Raw genomic sequence first — 11,114 nt, forward strand, 5'->3', positions numbered from 1 at the left:
TGGCAGAGTTTACTTACAACAACAGCTATCAGTCTAACATTGAGATGGCTCCATTTTAAGCTTTATATGGTCGATGGTGTCGTTCTCCTATCAGGTGGTTTGAGCCTGGTGAGGCTAAGTTATACGGTATAGATTTGGTGCAAGATGCCTTGGACTAGGCAAAGTTGATCCAGGAGAGGCTTCGCACAGCTCAGTCCAGACAGAAGAGCTACAAGGATTAGAAGGCGCGTGATATATCATTCATGATTGGCGAGAAGGTTCTATTGAAAGTCTCGCCAATGAAAGGCATTATGAGGTTCAGGAAGAAGGGCAAGTTGAGCCCAAGGTTTATTGGCCCCTTTGAGGTGTTGAGACGAGTTGGGGAAGTTTCTTACGCGCTTGCTTTACCCCCAGCTTATTGGGAGTTCATCGGTTTTCCATGTATCAAAGCTTAGGAGGTATCATGCCGACTTATCCCATGTGTTGGACTTCAGTACTATTCAGCTAGATGAGAGTTTAGGTTATGAGGAGGAGCCAGTTGCCATTATTTATAGACAGGATCGCCAGTTGAGTCCAAGAGGATTTTTGCGGTAAGGGTCTAGTGGAGGGGCCAACCGGTTGAGGAGGTGACCTGGGAGACAGAGGAGGACATGCAGTGCAGATATCCACATTTATTCAGCAGCTCAGGTACTTTTCTATGTATGTTCGAGGACGAACGTTCGTTTAAGAGGTGGAGAATGTAATGACCCGACTGGCCATTTTGCTTTTTAGAACCTCATTCTCTTAAATAAAACTTTCCACCCTTACTTTAACTAATTTACGACCTACGGGGATGGTTGGTTCGGGATTTGGAAGAGTTTGGGTTGAAAAATGCTCATTTGACCCCTTAAGATTTTCTTAAAAGGCTGAGTTTGACTTTGGTCAACATTTTTAGCAAATAGACCTGGATTCATGTTTTGACAGTCTCGGAGGGTCCGTAGGAAAATATGGGACCTGGGCGTATGCCCGGAATCGAATTCCGAGGTCCCTAGCCCGAGTAATGAATTTTTATTAGAAATTGTTAAACTGAAATTCTAAGGATTTAACGAAAACGATTAATGATTGATCATATTGGTATCGGGCTCGTATATTGGTTCCGGAGCCCAGTACAGGTCCAATATAACATTTAAGACTTGCCCGCCAAATTTGGTGTCAATCCGAGCAGTATAAGTATATTTCGTCACGTTAGAAGTGAAATTAATAACTTGAAGTTCGTAAGTTTGATTCCATTGGTTTTAGGGGGTGATTCGTAGATTTAGCATTGTTTCGGGTGTTTTGAAGGTTCTAGCGGGTTCATTTCATGATTTCAGACTTGTCAGTATGTTCGGGCGGGGCCCAGGAGCCCCGAACGTCAATCGGATGAGGCTCGAGTGAAGTTGGAAAAGTTGAAAAGGGCTGAAGCATCTAATATCTATTATAACCGCACCTGCGGTTGGACGACCGCAGGTGCGAGATCGCAGAAGCGGTAGCCTTCTCGCAGATGCGGCCAAGGCAGGCTAGGCCAGAAACCGCAGAAGCGGCTCCGCAGAAGTGGTCCCAGCCCGCTTGGCCTATTCCACAGATGCGGTCTCTTCCTCACAGAAGCGGGACCGCAGATGCGGTCCCCTGACCGCAGATGCAGAAATCGCTGAAGCAGTGAGCTTCATTTAATACGGGTTCTAAGTCATTTTTACCACATTTCACTCCTCCATTAACGATTTTGGGAGCTTTTGAGAGAAGAATTCCACCTAACATTTTGAGGTAAGTTATCATACCTATTCCTAGTCTAATACTTGTGTCTTAGGTAGATTAAACACTAGGATTAAGGTAAAATCATGGGGTTAGAGCAAAACTTAGGGTTTTAACAAAAGTTACATTTAACCACGAAATTTGTTATGAATTGAATTAGAAATCGTATATTATTGACCCTTAGATTATAGAGAACAACTTTCTTCGAAAAACGTCAAAATCCGGGCACGTGGGCCCGGGGTCGAATTTTAGGAAACTTGTGTTTAAGGGTGGGAAATTGCTTAAATAGTTAGAATGCGATTTTGTGAGCTTGCATTGACTAGTTCCTACCTCGTTTATCTAGTTTGGGATCGTTCGACTCCAAATTGAGAGTTCGGGCTCATTCTTGGCATTGGAAGTGCACTTTGGAGCAAAGTGAGTCTCATATCTAACCTTGTGAGAGAGAATTGTCCCCATAGGTGATGTAATCTAATAATTTGCCATTAAATGTGGGGACTATGTACGCACTAGGTGACGAGAGTCCGTGCGTAGCTACTATTATGCTAAGTCCGGGTAGTTTATGGCTTAGAAGCATGCTTTATGTAGTATTCTTGCAACGCTATGTTTAATTTGAATTTCTTAAATCATGCTGATTATGATAAATGAGACTAGTTAAGAGGAACATGATCTTTCTTGGCCTTTTTAAAGAGAAGTTGATAACTCAGTAAGTAATTTCTCCCCAGTTATGTGTTCTTGTCTGCTTGTTGATATGTTTAAGTACATTGACCGCGTCGCATGGTTGATTCGCGAGCGGGGTAATAGATGCATCTATGGTTCATGTCGTTCGACCCTCGGCAGTGCACAATTTACTTTTATGTTGAATCGGGCCGTACGACATCGGCACTACTTGCACATGTTTTACTCAGTATTATTCTATGACTTGAGTTTATTATTTGTCCTGGAATGGGAGTTGTCAGCTGTGACATTATCTAGGAGAGGACTTGTTAGTTCTTGCTATACACTGCTAATTATTTGTTTTATCCATGCTCAGTATAATTCATCTCTCATATTATTTGACCTTAGTAAGTGTCAAGTCGACTTCTCGTCTCTACTTCTTCGAGATTAGACAGGATACTTACTAGGTACATATTGTTTATGTACGCATACTACACGTCCATACTTAATTGTACAGGATCTAAGGCAGGTTCATCTGGCTATCAGACCGATGCGCGTCCCTGATCATAGTCCGAGACTTCCACGGTGAGCTGCTTCTCTTCCTATGCCGATCAGCAGCTGGATGGAGTCTTCCTTACTTTTGACTGTCTATTTTGTTTCAGACAGTAGGATAGATGTATTATTTTGTATATTCTACTAGTTGCTCACAGCTTGTGACACCAGGTCTTAGCACACACATTAGTAGACGTTTTTTTTGGATTGTATAATTATTATTGAATGTTGCATATTATCATCAGCTTTTAATTGCATATTAAGAAAAATGTTGTAACTGTTTTGGGTAAGTAAGATAAGAATTCACTAATACTTTCGCGTTGGCTTGCCTGACAACGGTGTTGGGCGCCATCATGACCTATTATGGAAAATAGGTCGTGACATTAAGCACCAAAGGTTGAAATTATCCTTTTAAGTAATGGAAGTCTATTTTATGAATAAGTAGTTACGGATAGACGTACAAAAGGTGAAAATAAGCCGTTGATGATGACACTAAAAATGAGTTTATTATCGGAGTACACTTAATTTCAAATTGATTCAAATACAAAATCATTTATATTTCAATAATTTCAGTTCGGACTGTTAGGGAGAATCAAATCAGTACAGGAACTCAATCAGATCCATTTATTCTCAGACTCTAATTTCTGGGATTTTACCGGAGTTTTAAGGTGCCCCTTCCGAACGTGAATGTCAGCAACAGGAAGATGATTCTTACTGTATCAACTAAATAACCCTACTTGCTATTATGCATTGCTGTTAAACCTACCTTTTTAAAAATAAATAAAAACGTAAAAGAAATTATGAATTTATCTACGATTCAACATCTTTCCAGAGCTCTATTGTTAAAAGAGCGAATATTATAAAACTAGAAAAGTTTAAATTCTCGAAAAAGGTGAGGATTTTGAGTCAGTGTACTATTAGTTTATAGATTTTTTTGCATCATCATGTTAAATTTACTTGCAACTAAATAAATCTTCGTAGCAAGCCTTCTGAAATAACCTAAAAAATAAATAATAACCTGCTATAATCAATTAAATTGACTCGATGATGTAAAAAAAAAATTATACTATCAGCATATATAACTTAAATCCTAATTTTATTTACGCTTCTTAGCTCTTTTTCATCTAAAAAACGGAGTGTTCACATTCTTTCATACCTCTGTTGACCATTTGTTAATTCTCCCCTATTTCCCAAGATTCCACTTTGATTCTTTAATTCCTAAATTCCAACTTCTGAACAGTTTTACATAGTTTCAATTGTATAACATGTCAATTCTGAGAGTCTCAATGAGGGGCCAGGTGGTGGGAAGGGAGGGGATGGGCAGGGGGTAGACAAATAAAAAACAAAATCACTATCATCATTCTTCGATACAGGCTATCTGAAAGTACACAATCGGGGCAATTTTTAGTAATTCCAATCCACCCTGGCTGCTCCCTTATCATATGCAAAAATTAATCTGCGTCCTTTGCTTTAGAAGTGCTCTTCCGTTGTGCATTGCATCGACGATTGGTGCTGGCCAAGGCCTTCCAAAAAACATGAGCCAATTAAAGGGAATGGTAAGGGACATAGCCCAATAAACCCGTCAGATCGGTCACAATGTCACTACACCTGGTGAGAAGGCCTAGCATTTGTTGTGAAATATCAACTTCAGGAACGGACACTTGATTGTTATAATTGGGCACGTTTCTATGGGCTACTTGATGAGTAAAGTGAACATCATTTGGGGGTGCATTGGCATATTGAGCAGTAGGAAGAGGGAGCATGGACGACTGAGTTGTATAATTGTTGATATTAGAACTAGAAGATGCACTTCGATCAGCAATACTACTAGCATCGTTGACGGTCCTACTATCATTTGTCTGCTCGCCTCTAATAATAGCTTCTTCCAACATAAATTTTACACGGGGTGATGCCCTATTACTACCATTACCACCATTGCTCACTGGCCCTTCCTCACCTGGGGGTTTCTTTAGACATGATTTCAGCTGCCCAGGCATTGTTGAGGACCTCGAATCAGCTGCCCCATCTTTTGCTGCAGAAGTCTCGGCGGCAACATCTTCCTTTGGCACCTTGGTAGTTTCTGCGTCTTGTGCTTCAGCTGCCACTTCTCTAATGTAGCATCTCACATTGGGATTCCCAAACAAATTATTGCTAGCACTGGCAAATCTATAGGCCCCCACTGCATGATCCCTGTATTGGTAGACCAAACGGCAGGTGGATGACTTCCAGAAGACCCGAGTAGCTGAATGATCCATAGTTCCAAAACGGGCAAACTTAGCCTTCAGCTCAGGAATGGAGGGAAGAGCTCCATTAGGTGGAAACTTCATAATAAGCATGGTTGGGTCAGGCTCCTTCTTCTTGCCAGTATCTGGCTTAGAGACTTTCACTTGTGTTGAAGACAGTTTTTTGGCAGGTATTTCCTTGCTTTCGCCTTGTTGAACTTCTGAAGCCTTCAAGGAAGCCTTCTTTTGTGCTGCCAATGCTCTCACATCATTGATCTTTTTCTTCTTCTTGGCAGCAATTTCCTCTTGCCTATCTGAAGGACCCCTCTTTCGCCCTCCTTTGGTAGGATCATCAGGCCTGGCAGGATTCTTCTCTGGCTTTAGATTTGATGTTTGTTTCACATTATTGGTGGAGGCAGTGTCTGAGATATGGGCGACAACAGGTGATTTGCTGATGGGGGTACTTGACTCACTCTCAACTGCGGCAGACAAGGCCAAGCTTTTTTGATAGACAAGAGACCGGAATTTCAAGAACAGTTCTCGTATTGTTTTTATATTGCTGCTCTCTACACCATAAAATGGATCAAGAGCAAGAGCATGTAAATCACTAAGTACTTGAGGAAGCTCAATATTGTTGCTTCTAACCCGAACCACATCTTCTGTTACCAAACCATCAGGCACAGAGCTACCTGTGGCATCACCCTTTTGCTGAATATCCATTTGAAGTTCTTCCCTAGACGCTGAAGGAACTTGGACAGACTCTCTAGCTACTTTCTCCATCACCATACTATCTGAAGAAACAGCTACTTGTCCCTCCACATGATTAGAGTTTGCATTCAAGCCCCCCTCCGCCTTCTTTTTCTTCTTTTTCTTCCTCTCGGTTGAGGGACTACTGCCACCACTCACTTCCTCACCAGAACGTTTACGAATCTTGACCTTATCTGGTCCACCATTGATTTTTTTTACTCGAGAACCCCCTGCATGCAGCTTTGCTTCAGTAGGCACAGAAGGCTGCACAACATCAGTACCATCATCTTCAGCTTGTCTCTGTCCATGCAGTTCTTCCACATTAGCTGCCGGATTTAATGGCTGCTCAATCAAGGTGGAGCCAGATGCACTAGGCAGGTGCTCAGCAGCACTAGGAGAAACATCTTTTCCTGATAAGGAGGAACCATCTAGATGAACCGGCTGGTCAGAATTAACTGCTGGTGCTGCACCAACTTGGACTTTCAGGTTACCAGGCTCATCTCTGCGTTTAAATAGATACCTGTCTTTCTCAACTTGGTCCTTCATTTTATTAGATTTTGCAGAACTCTTTCCCTTACCCAGAGTTTCTGCCTGCACCAATCTGCCACTCAAAGGAGCTGTAATTTGTCAAAGCACAAAAGACACAAGTGAGCAAAATCTGACAACAAGTTGAGAACTTTTTGCTAAAAATGTATAAAGCGCTTAGTTAACAAAAGGTAAAGGTACAAACAATTCAAAAGAGAGATAGAAAAAAAAAAAGAACGTGAAGCTAATATTAGAAAAAAGAAATCCAGAAAAGTTAAAGACTCAGAATCCCAATAACATAACCAATATGAAGATGGAAGCAAACAAATTCTAAAAACATTGATATCTGCAATATAAATGCAATTATTTGTCTGTATGTGCAAAGAAAAGTAAAAACATTGTGAAGGAGATGACTTTAACAGCTAAAAAGAGATAAGAATCTCCTTTGATATCTGGGGTTTCACCACATTAAAACAAGGACAAAGAGCAGTTTGCACATAAACTGTCATATTTTCTTTTGCCCAACTCAACACAAGAAAGGAAAGCGCTACACTTTTTATTATGCCAGTTGCTAATTATATCCACCCTAAAATGCTATGTCCGCATACAACATTAGGTTAAATGTTGGACTGCAGCATTTATTTTTACTACATAAAAGGGACAACAGTTGATCTTACCATCCCATACTTTTGTACGCCACATTTCTTCTGCGTATAACAACACAATGCTATAAGCTCCTATTCATATTCAATTTCAATTATTCACCAGCAAATACACTATTGACAACTTGACCACCCCTCCACAGCCATTTTACAGGATGTTTTGAAGAAGAAAGGAAACCCTTTTTATGTTGTTTAAGTTTTTTTAAGAAAGATTTTGTTCTGTAAAATTCAACTTACCAAAAATCCTTTCATTCTTTGTACGACGTCTCACACGATACTACTGTTGTCAGACAATCTAATCCCATATTACTTTTTGCAAATTACACTCCCTATCTCAAAAAAAAATAATCATCTTACTTTCCTTTTTGGTCCAACAGGAACCAATCCATTTGTAGAGAGCAATTTATAACCAAGACTTTCATATCACAATTCCTTCCCAAGAAATGAAGAATGCATCTCTGTTGAGACACTGATTCATATCCTCAGTCCAATTTAGTTGTTTCCTACATGGTTTTATCTAAAATTAAACTGTTGACTAATGACTACTGCAAAGTCTTTGGTTCGATCACGAATGCATAAAGCTAGTTCTAAATATCGGCATGTGTTTCACAGGGTGAAAATTTGAACACAGGAACAGCCCTTAGCTGCAAAGAGTGCAATTAGATACAACAGCAGGAAAATACACATATTTAACCGCTAAATCCAATCTTGCAATTCCCTTTTGCTTTTCTCAATTTTCTTTTCTTTTTACTCCTTTATGGTTTTCTCCTAGTTAGCACATAAAAAACCCAACCATATGGTCTCGTAGTAAGTATCGCCTTGTTATTTGAACATCACAACCATACTGAACCATATTCAGTACTGCATTATTGCTTCAATTAATTGACCATCGTTTGCTACTATTTTTAAATAAAATTCTCATTCTTTTTGCACACGCCACTGTTGCTTCTTTTTATTTATAGGTACGGAGATGCTTAAAAGTGGGAAATAAACGCAGGACAAGTAATCCCTCCCATCGGTGGAGGAAAGAAAAAAATGAAAAAGAAAGAAGAATATATAAGCCAATGAGTAACTCAAATAAGACGCAAGCTTATCCCTCATTTTTCCTTCGTTGCAGGACGCATACAATGTGGTGTTATCTATTTATGGTTCACCACAGACATTACACCAGATAATCAAAGAGGCAGAGAGACGCACAAAGGGGGGTGATAACAGAGAGAGAGAGAGGGAGGAGAGAAGAAAAAAACAAATGCCTACTAAAATATAAAAGGACAAAACTCTAAACTTCATCTAGAAGTGTCATCAAAACTTCTTCTGATTCATGTCAACAAAATCAACAAGATTTAACGACATCAATTTCAAGATTAATGGGTTAAGGATGCATGAATTTATTCACTTTTACTTTTTTTTAATTGTGAATGTATTCACTTCCACTTAAGAAACGGTTGCAGAAAAGTTCTGTAAAAATAAGTTTGGGTTACAACAGCAACAAGAAGAGTAAAATACTCCTAGCAAACACTGGACCTAAAGTAAACATCCCAGCATGACTAACACTCAATCTCAACTAATTGATATCGCCAATAAAGATTTTTTCCTTCCGTCATACGCTATTTTTCACTATGTCTACAAAGACTCCAAGAATTTGTAGGCCTTTCGAGACAACTTATTTCATGTAATCTTAGCTTTAACTCATCTGTTTTTAACACCTCCCCTCACTATGATTTCACACCAATAATCTGATACATTAGGAGATCGACGTTAGACATGACCAAACCATCTCAAACAACCTTCTCTCTTTTTATCCTTTAGTGTGTGCTACTGCCACCTTCTGCCGAAGGTTATTTAAATTAGATTGCTGGAATAGAGCACCCAAGTGTGGTAGATAATCCGAAGTAATCCTTTAACAACTAATAACTGGTATAGAAAACAACAAAATATATTTTATTTAAAAGGATTTGTGTTCGATTGGAAAATAAATCTAATCCAAGTGAAATATATACTAGTGAAAAGTGATTAATACAACACATCCATAAGGAAAGGAAAGAATGCCTCAACTAAACAAGACGCTTAATGTGACTGTTAGTAGCCTGGTACCAGCACTTCCCTCCAAATGAGAGTTCGAGGTGCTAAAACACTGCAATCCCTTCACAGCACTAAAGTTCTAAGAGTACCATCCAAGTAATGAGCTTGAGAATGCTTCAAAAATTAAATAAAGACTAGTCGTGCGGAAAAAGAACCGTGTTTTGGGGGAGTTTGATAGAAGAGCATTAAATATAACATAGAAAGAGAGAATAAGTACCTCTTGAAGAAGGCTGTCTAAATGGCTGAGCCACTGCTTCTTGTGCTTGTTTAGAAGGAATAACACCAAAAGCTTCAGCATAGGTAGGATCAAATTCCTCAAACACTGCCTTCCTATAAGCCAGCACAGTCGCCTTCTTCTTAACAAAGTTAAGATCGGTCTCATGCACTTTACTCCTAGGCTTTAACGCCAACTTCCTCACAAAGTCAAATGTCTCTTTCGGTTGAAACCTTTCCCTAGCCTTCTTAATCTGACTGGCAGAGTAAGTACAATTCTTCTCAAGATCACTAAAATCTACACTAAAAAACCCATCAACCTCCGCAGAACGAAATTTGTATCTCTTCCTACAATGACAAACCAAACCTAAAGCACTCCTCCGGCCCACCTCATCGACCCCTTCCTCCACCGCCTTAACAAAGTTCTTCACATTAGTTTGCATAGATTTTTCTGCAAAAGTTGGTTCAAAATGTACTAGCTCATCCAGGTCGAACCAGCCATAACTACTATCACCATAAAAGGCCACTAAAATGTGACCTTCCCTTTTACTCCTTCGTACAGAAGGAGTAGCAAACGCCTCACTGAAAATGTGACCTGGCCACCAAGGGTGTGATTTCACCTTCCCCCACACCATATCACCCATTTCAAACCCGTAACCAACTGACCAACTCTTCCCATTCCCTGCAAACTCATCGAACTTAGATAGCATCAAATCGTATCCAGAAACAGCAGGCTCCAATTTTCCCTTCTTGACATCAGTTCTACTAGAAACTAATGCTGTCGTCTTACCTTTCTGCTCCGACTTAACTCGATTCGCTTTCACGGAGTTCGTGCCTCCTTCCTCTTTCATGTCCCTAACCTTAGTTGTTTCATTTCCCTCGTTTTCCACATTCGAAACCCTAGAATCCGAATTCGAAGCCCTAGAATTCTTTACGTCCATAGCAACCCTAGAACCATCAGCGGGGATGATACTGGAGGTTGTGGTGGAAACCCTAAGTTTCGTCTCTTCTACTGAATTGTTCCTTCGATTTGCTTCAAATCCGTTGCTCATCACAGAAATCATTTCATGGAGCTAAACTTCCGATATCCATACGACGAGAAATGAACCTTGAGGAGAAGAATAGCAATGAATTTTCCAGAAAATGCAGCAAATCACACGGAAACAGTGACAATTTTTGGAGATTACGGTACAAACTACAACCTTGTGAGGGCTATGAGAGAGAGAACGAGAGAACTGAAGTATGGCTGTGAGAGAGAGAATGGAGCTTAGTATTTTCGGCCCGTGGGCTTTAAGCGGTTTAAGGCCCAGTTTTGCGGTTATAAAATGAGGAAATGAGTGGAAGATCCACGTATCAATTGATTATTTTCTTTTCCGCCACGTACCAAGGATATAAGGGTGCATTATTATTTGGTAAAACTAGTCTTAGGGTACACGCTACATTAGTAAATATATAATATTAAAAAGTTAAATCAATATTTTTAAATAAGTTATAAAATTAAATTAAATTAAAAAAAATACAAGTTTATGAAAATGATAATGTTGGTCGAAAGAGGACTTTGTACATATTCAAGTAACCATTTCTAATTGCTTTTAATGAATTTTAAAGTCCTACGAAATAGGACCTCATACTTAAATAAAAAGAGGCTTTTTTCGTACTTTTAGCGTATGCACAACTATGTATCTATCTATGTGTAGTTATTATGTGTCAT

The 11,114-nt window shown here is 39.5% G+C and overlaps 1 protein-coding gene across 1 annotated transcript; it reads right to left on the minus strand.

Moving 5' to 3' along the window:
• Positions 1–4,154: 4,154 nt before the first annotated feature.
• On the minus strand, positions 4,155–10,639 carry LOC104238459 (PWWP domain-containing protein 1). Its single transcript, XM_009792815.2, has 2 exons — positions 9,408–10,639; positions 4,155–6,538 (listed from the first exon to the last, which is right to left on the minus strand). Exons 1-2 carry the CDS (start codon positions 10,465–10,467, stop codon positions 4,497–4,499), a joined length of 3,102 nt encoding a protein of 1,033 aa, XP_009791117.1. The 5' UTR covers positions 10,468–10,639; the 3' UTR covers positions 4,155–4,496.
• Between the last annotated feature and the right edge of the window lie 475 nt (positions 10,640–11,114).

Source organism: Nicotiana sylvestris, chromosome 1 (assembly GCF_000393655.2).
Source record: "Nicotiana sylvestris chromosome 1, ASM39365v2, whole genome shotgun sequence".
Lineage (NCBI taxonomy): Eukaryota > Viridiplantae > Streptophyta > Magnoliopsida > Solanales > Solanaceae > Nicotiana > Nicotiana sylvestris.